Source organism: Colobus angolensis, unplaced genomic scaffold, assembly GCF_000951035.1.
Source record: "Colobus angolensis palliatus isolate OR3802 unplaced genomic scaffold, Cang.pa_1.0 Scaffold2, whole genome shotgun sequence".
Taxonomy (NCBI): Eukaryota; Metazoa; Chordata; class Mammalia; order Primates; family Cercopithecidae; genus Colobus; species Colobus angolensis.
This window is the reverse complement of record NW_012115154.1, coordinates 11,917,233-11,930,338: the sequence shown is the minus strand read 5'-3', so window position 1 is coordinate 11,930,338 and position 13,106 is coordinate 11,917,233. Positions and strand designations below refer to the sequence as shown.

Genomic DNA, 13,106 nt, shown 5'->3' with positions numbered 1-13,106 from the left:
AGGAAGAGCCAACATAATGGAGATATATATCTCCTTATGTTAAATTTCATATTTAACAAGATCCCAATTAATTTTTTAAAAGAAATCTATTTTTGAGACCACACAAAATTATTCTAGAAATAATAATCAAAAAATTTCTGAAAAAGATTAATGAAGAAGGACAAGTTTACCAGATATTTAAAACATAATTAAAACGCTATACTCAAAGCACATGCTTACACCAAGGCAGTGAAACAGAACAGACAGTCTAGAAATAAGCCAAAATACACAATAATTTAATACATCATAAAAAGTAACACTTTAGATCAGTGGAGAAAAAAATTCAATAAATAGCATTAAGACAACAAGTTAATAATCTGAAAAAATAAAATTTATCAAAAAATATACCTTATATCAGGATTTATAATATTTAAGTGTAAGAATGAAAATGTAAAAGTACAAGAAGAAAATAAAAGAGAATATTTATGATAAGAACATGAGGACTGCCTGCTAATTACGAGGCAAAATCCCAGAAGTCATTAAACTTTTTTGGATGAAATCAGCAAAAATTTCTGTATATCACAAGCCATTACCGTAAAAGTAAAAACAAACAAAAATACAGATGGCGTATTAGTCTTCACACTACTATAGTTTTCACACTACTATATAGTAGTTTTCACACTACTATAAAGAACTACCTGACACTGGGTAATTTATAAAGGAAAGGGGTTTAATTGACTCACAGTTCCACACGGCCAGGAGGCCTCAGGAAACTTATATAATCATGGCAGAAGGTGAAGGGAAAGCAAGTACCTTCTTCACATGGTGGCAGGAAAGAGTGAGTGAAGGAGGAAGTGCAACACTTTTAAACCATTATATCTTATGAGAACTCACTTACTATCATGAGAACACCATGGGGAAATCACCCTCATGATTCAATCACCTCCCACCAGCTTCCTCCTTTGACATATGGGTATTACAATTTGAGATGAGATTTGGGTGAGAACACAGAGCCAAACCATATCATTTCACCTCTGGCTCTTCCCAAATCTCATGTCCCTTTCACATTTCAAAACCAACCGCACCTTTGCAACAGTCCCCCAGGGTTTTAACTTATTATAGCATTAACTCAAAAGTCCAAGTCCAAAGTCTCATCTGAGACAAAGCAAGTCCCTTCTGCCTATGAGCCTGTAAATTCAAAAACAAGTGAGTCACTTCCAAGATACAGAGTAGGTACAGGCATTGGGTAAATGTTCCCATTCCAAATGGGTGAAATTTTCCAAAACAAAGGAGCCACAGGCCCCATGCAAGTCCAAAGCACAGCAGCCAGTCATTAAATCTTAAAATTCCAAAATGATTTTCTTTGACTCCATGTCTCACATCCAGGGCACGCTGATGCAAGTGGTAGGCTCCCATAGCCTTGGGCAGATCCACCTCTGTGGCTCTGCAGGGTACAGGCCCTGTGGCTGATTTCATGGGCTGGCATCAAGTGCCTATAGCTTTTCCAGGCCCATAGCACAAGCTGTTGGTGGATCTACCATTCTGGAGTCTGGAGGACAGCGGCCCTCTTGTCACAGCTCCACTAGGCAGTGGCCCAGTGGAGACTCTCTTTGGGGACTTCAACCCCACATTTTCCCTTTGCACTGCCCTAGTAGAGGGCTCTTCCCATGCAGCAGACCTACGCCTGGACATCCAGTTATTTTCATACATCCTCTGAAATCTAGGCAAAGGTTCTCAATCCTCAATTCTTGCTTTCTGTGCACATACAGACTCAACACCATGTGGAAGCTGCCAAGGGTTAAGGCTTGCAGGCTCTGAAGTAACAGTCCAAGCTGTACCTTGGCCTCTTTTAGCTATGGCTGGAACTGGGGCAGCTGGGATGCAGGGCACCAAGTCCTGAGGCTGCACAGAGCAGCAGCAGGGTCCTAGGGCTGGCCCATGAAACCATATCATCCTCCTAGGCCTCCAGGCTTGTGATGGGAAGGGCTGCCACAAAAATTTCTGACATGCCTTGGAGACATTTTCCCTATTGTTTTGGCTATTAACATTCAGCTCCTCATTACTTATGCAAATTTCTGCAGCCAGCTTGAATTTCTCCCAGAAAATGGATTTTTCTTTTCTACCTCATGATCAGGCTGCAAATTTTCCAGACTTTTATGCTGTGTTTGCCTTTTAAATAAAAGTTTCAGTTTAAGATAATCTCCATGAATGCATATGACAAAATGCTTTCAGAATCAGCCAGGTCACCTCTTGAATGCTTTGCTGCTTAGAAATTTCTTCCAGCATATACCCTAAATTATCTCCCTCAAGTTCAAAGTTCCACAGATCTCTAGGGCAGGGCCAAAATACCACCACTCTCTTTGCTAAAGCATAGCATGAGTGACCTTTACTCCAATTCCCAATAATCTCCTCATCTCCATCTGAGACAATGTCAACCTGGACTTCATTGTCCATATCACCGTTAGCATTTTGGTTAAAACCATTCAACAAGCTTCTAGGAAGTTCTAAACTCTCCCACATCTTCCTGTCTTCTTCTGAGCCCTCCAAACTGTCCCAGCCTCTGCCTGCTACGCAGGTCCTAAGTCGCTTCCAAATTTTCAGGTTATCTTTAGAGCAGTACTCCACTCCTGGTACCAATTATCTGTATTAGTCCATCTTCACACTGCTATAAAGAACTACCTGAGACTGGGTAATTTATAAAGGAAAGAGGTTTAATTGACTCACAGTTCCATATGGCTGGGAAGCCTCAGGAAACTTAGTCATGGCAGAAGGTGAAAGGGAGGAAAGTACCTTCTTCACATGACAGCAGGAGAGAGAGAGCAAAGAAGGAAGTACCACAGTTTTAAATCATCAGATCTTGTGAGAATTCACTCACTATCATGAGAATATCACGGGAGAAACAACCCCCATGATTCAATCACATTCCACCAGGTCCCTCTCTCAATGCAAGGGGATTACAATTGGAGATGAAATTTGGGTGGGGACACAGAGGCAAACCACAAAGGAAGTAGGTACAAATGCAAAGCATGAAGGAGTTCTTTTATGTTGATGGAATGGTTCTGTATCTTGATTGTAATTACACAAGTCTCTAAATAGGATAAAATTGCACAGAACTACACACACAAGCACACAAGCACACAAATGTAAGTTTTTAAAGTAGTGAAAATTGAATAAGTTCCGTAGACTATCAGTAATGTAGCAATGTCAATTTTCTAGTTTTGTTATACTACAGCTATATAAGATATATATATATCTTATATATATATATATATATCTGGGGGAAGCTGGATGAAGATTTATGCTATTTTTGCAACTTCATGTGAGTCTATCATTATTTCAAAATAAAACAGCTTTTAAAACTAACATTAGAATTAAGACAAAATGAAATAAAAAACACTGGGAGTAGGGAATTGCTTTGCTGCTTATATCACAAATAAAGAGCTAATTCCTCTAGGATATAAAGGGTTCCTCAAAACCAATAAGAAAAGGGCCAAAATCAAATCCAAAAAAGATACAGACTGTCCTCAGGAAATAAACATAAATGGCTCTAACCAAATAAAATAATTATAAACACTCACTCATAGTAAGAGTCATGCAAATGACAGCTAATGTGCTTTTTTTTAGCCTAACAGATTAGCAAAAAACAAAAAGTGTGAAAAAAGTTCTCTAATAAATTGCTGGTGGAAAAGTAAATTGATGCAAACCAATAAAGGGTGATATCTGTCAAAATCAGAAATGCACGTTCCATTTAACTCAGTAATTCCATTTCATGAGACTTATCCTATAGTTACTTTGCACACGTGCAAAATTACATATGCAGAAGATTATTCATTATAGCATTATTATAACAACAAAAAACAGGAAGTAACCTAAATGACCACAAACACATGGCTAAAGAAATTGTGGTACATCAGTACAAAATTTTTAAAGTGAGGAAATACTATGCATGTCCACATACATAGCTCTCCAAGATATGTTATAAGGTGAAAAGAGCAAGGAGCAAGGCAATGTGTGTATTCTGCAACCATTGTGTGGAAAGATGGAGACCTTATAAGTTATTTGACTGGTAGCTAGGTACCAGTCACTGGTATATTCTATACTAGTACATAAGTTAGTTGACTGGTTCATGAAGTATTAGTGGCTTTCGGTATAGAATAAAATATCTCTGCAAGGATAGACATAAAACTGGTAAGAATGCCTCAGGATGGAACAGATAGGAAGGGGATTTTCTTTTTTTTTTTTTTTTGAGACGGAGTCTCGCTCTGTTGCCCGGGCTGGAGTGCAGTGGCCGGATCTCAGCTCACTGCAAGCTCCGCCTCCCAGGTTCCCGCCATTCTCCTGCCTCAGCCTCCCGAGTAGCTGGGACTATAGGCGCCAGCCACCTCGCCCGGCTAGTTTTTTGTATTTTTTAGTAGAGACGGGGTTTCACCGTGTTAGCCAGGATGGTCTCGATCTCCTGACCTCGTGATCCGCCTGTCTCGGCCTCCCAAAGTGCTGGGATTACAGGCTTGAGCCACCGCGCCCGGCCAGGGGATTTTCTATACATACTCTTCAATAGGTTTTGAATTTTCAGCCATGAAAATATATCACCTATTTTTAAAAATAAATGCTTAAATTAAAAATGTAGAGCCATGTGCCCAAAGATTACTGTTCATGAGTATTCATCCACTCATCGGTGCATCCCCTAATCAATAAGGAAACCTTCACTCTTAGAGGACATTACACTTTCTTTCTAACAGGAATTCAGCTGCAAGCTAGTCTCTGAAATTTGCACATTGATGCCCTTTAGCAAAAACGTTTAAGCTATCTTAGAGGCACTCATCTCTAAATAAATTTTTTTCCAAAATGATTTCTAAAATCATTTGCATAGTAATTGGAGCAAGTTATTTCAAAACAGTATTTAAACATAAAATTTTGAACAGGGTGGTTCCTTTTAAAATGACATTTAAGTAGTTTTTAGATACAAATTAATGATTTTTTTTAAGACAGGGTCTCATGCTGTTGCCCAGGCTGGAGTACATTGTTGCGATCACAGCTCACTGCAGCCTCTATCTCCTGGGCTCAAGTGATCCTCCCACCTCAGACTCACGAGTATCTAGGACCACAGGTGCACACCACCACGCCTGGCTGATCTTTTTTTTTTTTGAATTTTTAGTAGAGATGAGGTCTCACTATCTTGCCCAGGCTGCTCTTGAACTCCTGAGCTTGAGCAGTCTGCCTGCCTCAGCCTCCCAAAGTGTTGGGATTACAGACGTCACCACTCCCAGTCTAATGAAATTCCTGAGTCTGTTTTTCAGATTGAAAAGTACATGTTTATTCCATGCAGATGTGACTCTGTGACATATGCTTAAGGAAGAAAAGAAAGCCACAATGTGTCTTTTCTCTAAAGGAATGATAAACAAGAAAAAAGTCTGGCTACTACTCAGACTTCAGAGAAGAGAAAATTGAAGTCAGAAATGTTAATGAGAAAAGAGACCGGGTGGTGTAAAGAAATCTTCCAGTACACTTAATAAAATTAAAACCGGATTATCCCAGTTTGTGTGGAGACAAAGTATCTTCATGCAGTAAAGGGCAATCAGAACTCACAGCCCAGGCCACTGCCTGCCACAACTTCCTGTCCCTTGGGGCTCTCATAGTGACCATGACATTTGTCCTCAAGAAGGCTGTCGCTTCCCTATCCACATCTCAGTTCAGCCATAGAGACAAATACTTGCTCTTAACTTTCTGAAAGGCAGTGGAGATGGAACGGCACAGTTAATCAACACTTTTAACCAAAGCCTTCCACATAACAAAGGGGTACAAACATAAAGATAGCATGGCATGGTATTAACATATTCTGAACTTCTGAGCAAGACTGGCTCTCTGGAATCCATGGGATTGCATCTTAATAATATTCCACAGAAGGGAGGCATGCTGAGAATTCCCAGAATTCCTTGTCTCCTCCGCTTCCCAGAGGAGGAACCCCATAGCACGACCCAGTATTCATCTACCTATGAAAACACCTCCATGTCGGTGGGCCACAGCTCTGCCATCCTCACCTTTCTTTTCCGGGAGTCTAGATAAGGAGACCATGCCATCTAGGCCACCCAGAAGCCCCTTGCCAACAGCAGGAGCTGCCAGAACACACTTTGAAGCTTGAGGTTGTTGAAGATGAGAATGAAGGGATGGACAGATACGGTCAGGTAGATTGCAATTTGCCATGGCCAGTAAAAGTCATTCTGCATGGAGATAAATTTTGTGGCATCAATGATCAGGGACAGAAAGGACAGAACATAAAGAATGAGGAAGGAGATGAGGAACTTCAGAGCTCTGGTGTGAGCCTGGGTGCTGGGGTCCTGCAGGCTGTGGCCGTTGTGCTGCATTCTCCAAGTATGCCTCCTCAGAGAATTAATTAGCAGAATAATTGAGACCAGAAAAACAGAACAAGGAATTGACCAGATGACCAGTTGCACGAACGGGAAATAGTAAATTTCTGTCTTTGTATTCCACTCGTAGGTCACGTTCCCAGAAAATGTTCTAATTAAAAATTGTTGATATGCAGAGTAGTTCACCCAAAACAACAGCAGGGCTATGATGAAGGAGATCAGGACAGAGCCCAACAGGAGCCAGGGCACCCACCCTGGGAACCTCCACTTCAGCCACAGGAAGGTGGGGTGGGTGATGTTAGCAATCTTCACACAGAACAGGACGCTGAGCCAGCTGCAAAACCAGAAGGTGACTGAGTTCAGGAAGTGCCAGTGTAGATGGAAGAACAGTTGGCTGAGACCCCCAGAGTGCTCGACCACATGGGCAGAGTAATAGAAGTTGCACCCTATCCCAACCAACTGCAGGTAGAAGCGGAAGGCACCCAAGCTAATGAGGATCATGTCCAAGGGTAGCAGCCTGCCATATCACAGCCACTCCCTGCCCAGCACCAGCACAATGAAGCCATTCGCTGCAATCCCCAGAAGACTCAGCAGGCTAAAGAGCAACATGAAGAAGACCCTCAGTGCTGCTTGCATTCTGACCCCTCCTGCAGTCCCCACTTGAGTGCCTTGGTCCCTGGCCTCCTCCCTGCCCCTAGCCACAGTCCTGCTTTTAATCTTTCCTAGGAGTGCTAAAGAGTGGTCAGGTTCTGCATCTGAACCAGAGCTCACTTAAAGAGAAGGATGCTCAGGCTAAAGAGGAGAGGTGTGCTCTTGACTCAGACAGGATGCAAATTTCTCCTAGTGTCAGTTACCACTAGACCTGCAAACTACTCTAATTTGCCTTGTCCGGTTTTGCCTGCATGCTGCCATGGTTAGTATCAATGTCTATGATTTGTCTGGGTCTCTGTGACTGAGTTCTACCCTCAGGCCATATGAACACTCCTCTTCCCATCAGAACATTTTCAAGACTTTCAATGCAGAGACAAGTATAGGAGATACCTAGGAAAAATAGTGACACCAAAGAATTCTGTGTCAGCACTTCCCTGATACACATCCACGCTTACCTTGCTGCCTTTGAGCACAAATCCCTTCAAAATCAAATACCTCTTCTACCTCTCCATCCAAATCTCTACTTAGATCCTCCATGAATCCCGAGATGTAAATGATAATGGTTTAAGCGGGTTTTGTATTTCCAGTGGGAGAATTCCTTATCCTGTGGTTGAGGGGCCTTCTGAAGCAGGACTGAGAGCCCCTGTTTCTTGCTGGGCATTGGTGGGAGGCTGCTCTCTGGTCCTAGAGGCCTCTCACAGTCTCTGCCAAGTGAGCTGTTTCAGCATGGCCACTCACGTCAAGTCAGCAGTCTCTAAAGGGAGTCTGCTAACAAGACGGGGTCTTAAATAACATAACACAATCATTGGAGTGACAGCCTATCACCTTTGCCATATTCTATTGGCTAGCAGCAAGTCACAGTCACCAACAACACTCAGAAGAAGGAGGTTACACAAAGGCCCAATACCAGGGTTGAGGGACAGGCAGGGCCACTTCACAGTCTGTCTGCCACCCCGAGGTACCCAAGGCATATGTGAGTCTAACACCAACATCAAAAATAGGTCCCCATAAGACCATGTTGAAAGTAAAAATATTTCCTTTTAAAATATATCTACCACCTCACATAGTTCCTGTTTTCAGTTTTTTCATGTATAGTGAGAACACTTAAGATCTACCCTCTGATGAAAGTTCAAGTATACAGTGCAGTATTGTTTACTATACTCATACTACCATACATTAGGTTTCCAAAGCATGTTCACTTAGCATAACTGAAACTTCACACCCCTTGACCAATATCTCCCCATTTCCCCTTCCCGAACCCTGGCAACCACCAATCTACTCTCTACTTCTGTGGGTTTGTTTTTTTAGATTCCACAAGTAAGTGAGATCATACAATACATGTATTTCTGTCTGGAGTATTTCACATAGCATAATGTCCTCCAGTTCTGTCTATGTTGTTGCAAATGGCAGAATCACCTTTTCTAAGACTGACTCATATCCCATTGTGTATGCACACCACATTTTCTTTGTTCATTCATCTGTTAATGGGCTTTTAGATTGTTTCCATGTCCTGGCTATTGTGAATAATTTTCAGTGAACGTGGGAGTGCAGATCTCTCTTCAGGATACTAATTTCATTTCCTTTGAATATACACCTAAAAGTGAAATTACTGGAACATAAGGTAGGTCTGTTTTTAATTTTCTGAGAAATCTTTATACTGTTTTCCATAATTTATATTCCTGTCAACAGAGTGAAAGAGTTGCTTTTTTCTGTATTTTTGCCAATACTTGTTATCCTTCATCTTTTTGGTAACAGCCATTCTAACACATGTAAGGTGATATCTCATTGTGGTTTTGATTTGCATTTCTCAGTTGATTTGTGATATTAAACATATTTTCATACAATTTTTGTATTCTTTTGAGAGATGTTATTCAGGTCCTTGGCCCGTTTTAAAATCAGGTTATTTGGGGGTTTTGTTTGTTTTTGCAATATAGTTGAATAAGTTCCTTATATTTTTATTATTTGTTTTATTTATTTATTTTTTTCAGATGGGTTCTCACTATGTCACTCAGGCTGGAATGCAGTAGCACCATTACAGCTCACTGGAGCCTCAAGGTAGGAAGGATGATCCAATCTTCCCACCTCAGCCTTCCGGGTAGCTGGGACTACAGGCATGCACTGCCACACCCAGTTAGATTTTTTTTATTTTTTGTACAGACAGAGTTTTACTATGTTGCCCAGGCTAGTCTCAAACTACTGGGCTCATGCAATCTTTCTGCCTTGGCATCCTCAAATGTCGAGATTACAGGCGTGAGCCAGGGCACCCAGCCAAAGTTCCTTATATATTTTGGAAATTAACACTTATTACATATGTGGTTTATAAATTTGAGAGAATGGAATTCTCCCAATTTCCATTCTGCTGGTTGTTTACTTTGCTTTGCAGCTTTTTATTTTGATGCAATCCCATTTGTCTATTTTTATTTAGCTGAATTCTTGCCTGTGCTTTTGGTATAATTTTCTGTAAGTCATTACCCAAACCAGTGTCAAGAAGCTCTTTTCCTATGTGTCCTTCTAAGAGTTTTATGATTTCAGGTCTTGCATTTAAATATTTAATATATTTTGATTTAACTTTACATATGGTGTAAGAAGAGGATCAAATTTCATTCTTCTGCATGTGGATACCCAGTTTTTCCAACCTCATTTACTGAGGAGACTACCTTTTCCCCACTGTGTATTCTTGTCACTTTGTCAAAAATCAATTGACCACAGATGTGTAGTTTTATTTACGGGCTTTCAATCCTACCCCATTGGTCAATGTGTCTGTTTTTTTGGTTTTTTTTTTGCCAGAACCATGCTGTTTTGATTCCTATTATTTTGTAATATATTTTGAAATCCAGTAGTGTGATACATACAACTGTGTTCTTTTCAGTCAAAATGGCTTTAGTTATTCAGGGTCCTTTGTGATTCCACATGAATTTTAGGATTTTATTTCTATTTCTGTGAAGAGTGATATTGGAATTCTTATAGGAGTTACATGAAATCTGTAGATTACTTTGGATAGTTTGGATATTTTGACAATACTTATTTTTCCAATCCATGAACATAAGGTATCTTTCCATTTATTTGTGTCCTCTTCAATTTCTTTCATCAGTGTTTTGTTTCAGTATACAGATCTTTCACTTCCCCGGTTAACTTTACTCCTAAGTATTTTATTTTTTATGCTATTATAAATAGGATTTTTTCTTAATTTCTTTTTCAGTTTATTGCTAGTGCATAGAAATGCTTCTGATTTTTGTAAGCTAATTTCATATCCTGCAACTTTACTAAATTCATTCCATTTTAATAGTTTTTGGTGGTATCTGCAGGATTTTTTATACATAAGATTGTACCATCAGCAAACAGAGAAAATTTTACTTCATCCATTCGTATTTCAATGCTTTTTATTTTTCTCTAGTCTAATTGATCTGGTTAGGGTATCCAGTATCATGTGGAACAAAAATGGTAAGAGAAGACATTCATGTCTTATTCCTGATATAAGAAGAAAAGCCTTCAACTTTTCACAGTTGAGTACGACATTAGTAGTGGGCTTATAATATAGGGTCTTTATTGTGCTGAGGAGCATTCCATCTCTTTTTTTTTTTTTTTTTTTTTTTTTTGAGACAGAGTCTCACTCTGTCGCCCAGGCTGGAGGGCAGTGGTGCAATCTCCACTCACTGCAAGCTCTGACCCCTGGGTTCATGCCATTCTCCTGCCTCAGCCTCCCGAATAGCTGGGACTACAGGTGCCTGCTACCATGCCTGGCTAATTAGCCGGGCAAGGGAGCATTCCTTCTAACCCTAATTTGTTGACAGTTTTTACCATGAAAGGATGTTAAATTGTATCAAATGCTTTGTCTGACTCACTACTGAAATGGTCATAATATTTTTATCCTTCATTGTATTAATCTGGTGAATTACATGTATTGATTTCTGTATTTTAAACCAACCATACCTCCCAAGGATAAATCCCACTTCATCATGGTGAATGATCCTTGGAATATGCTGTTGAATATGATTGGCTAGTATTTTTTGAGAATTTTTGCATCTATGTTCATTAGTGATATTGGCCTGTAGTTTTTTTGTATTGTCTTTGTCTAGTTTTGGTACTAGGGTAATGCTCACCTTGCAAAGGGAATTTGGAAGTATTTCCTCCTCTTCAATTTTTTGAATAAGCTTGAGAAGGATTGTTAAAAGCTCTCCTTAAATATTTGGTAGAATTCTGCTGTGAAGCCATATGGTCCTGGGCTTTTCTCTGACAGGACACTTTTAATAATGACTCAATCTTCTTACTCATTATTGGCCTGTTCAAATTTCCAATTTATTTATGACTCAGTCTTGTTATATGTTTCTAGGAATTTATGCATTTCTTCTAGGTTGCTCAATTCATTGGAATACATTGTTTATAGTAGTCTTTTATGATCCTTTGTATTTCTATGTTATTAATGGTGATGACTCTTATCCCTGCTTTTATTTATCTGACGCTTTTCTCTTTTTTTCTTAGTCTAGAGAAGGGTTTGGAAATTCGTTGTTTGTTTTTTGTGTTTTTTGTTTGTTTGTTTGTTTTTTGAGATGAAGACTTACTCTGTCGCCCAGGCTGGAGTGCCGTGGTGCAATCTCGGTTCACTGCAACCTCTGTCTCCTGGGTTCAAGCAACTCTCCTGCTTCAGCCTCCCAAGTGGCTGAGATGATAGGCACATGCTGCCATGTCAAGCTAATTTTTGTATTTTGAGTGGAGACAGGATTTCACTGTGTTGGCAAGGCTGGTCTCAAACTCCTGACCTCAAGTAATCCACCCACCTTAGCCTCCCAAAGTTCTGGGATTACAGGCATAAACCACCACGCCCAGCTGTTTACCTCTTAAAAAACCAATTCTTAGTTTCATTGATCTTTTCTATTCTCTATTTATTTCTGCTCTGATCTTTGTTATTTTCTTTCCTTCATTCTGCTAACTTTAGGCTTCGTTTGTTATTCTGTTTCTAGTTCCTTGAGGTGTAACATTAGGTTGTGGATATGCTATGGCTCTGTGCCCCCACCCAAATCTCATCTCAAATTGTAATTCCCACATGTCAGGGGAGGGGCCTGATGGGAGGTGATTGAATCATCAACCCCGGACTCCCCACCTTGCTGTTCTCATGATAGTGAGTGAGTTCTCACGATACCTGGTTGTTTGAAAGTGTGTGGCACTTCCTTTCTTCTCTCTCTCTCTCTCTCTCTCCTGCTCTATCATGGTAAGATGTGCTTGCTTCCCCTTCACCTTTTACCATGATTGTAAGTTCCCTGAGGCTTCCCAGTCATATTTCCTGTTAAGCCTGGGGAAGTGTGAGTCAATTAAACCTCTTTTCTTCATAATTTACTCAGTCTCAGGTAGTTCTTTATAGCAGTGTGAAAACAGACTAATAAAGTGTTTATTTGACATCTGTCTTCTTTTACTTTTTGAAATGGAGTCTTGCTATGTTGTTTATGCTAGTCTCAAACTCCTGGACTCAGGCAATGCTCCCACCCATGCCTCTACAGTGACTAGGATGATAGGCACACATCATCACCACCTGACTCTTTTTCTTTTTTGGATGTAGGCATTTATTGCTCAAAACTTCCCTCTTAGAATTGCTTTTTCTGCATTCCATAAATTTTGGTATGTTGTGTTTCCATTTTTATTTCTCTCATTTTTTAATTTCCCCTTTAATTTATTCTTTGACCCAATAATTATTCAGGAGCACATTGTTTTATTTCCACATATTTGTTAATTTTCCATGATTTTTCCTGTTATTTATTTCTAGTTTCATACCACTGGGGTAAGAAAAGATACCTGATATAATTTCAGTCTTCTTAAATTTGTTAAGACTTGTTTTGTGGCTTAACAGACAATCCAGTGTCTCCTGGAGAATCTTCTGTGTGCACTTGAAAAGAATGTGTATTCTATTGTTGTTGGGTAGAACGTTCTGTATATCTGTTAGGTCCATTTGATCTAAAGTGCAGTTCAAGTCTAATATTTCCTTTTTGATTTTCTGTCTGGTTAATCTTTCCAATGTTGAAAGTGGGTTATTGAAATCTCCTACTATTATTGTGTTGTGCTATATGTCTCCTCAAGATTTATTAATGTTTACTTCATATATTTAGGTGTTTCAATGTTGGA

General features: G+C 39.8%; 1 protein-coding gene across 1 annotated transcript; it reads right to left on the bottom strand.

The window, feature by feature from the left end:
- Window positions 1-6,056: 6,056 nt before the first annotated feature.
- On the bottom strand, window positions 6,057-6,980 carry LOC105511257 (taste receptor type 2 member 41). Its single transcript, XM_011941387.1, is given in 1 exon segment — window positions 6,057-6,980. A coding segment is annotated over 1 exon segment (924 nt).
- Window positions 6,981-13,106: the final 6,126 nt, after the last annotated feature.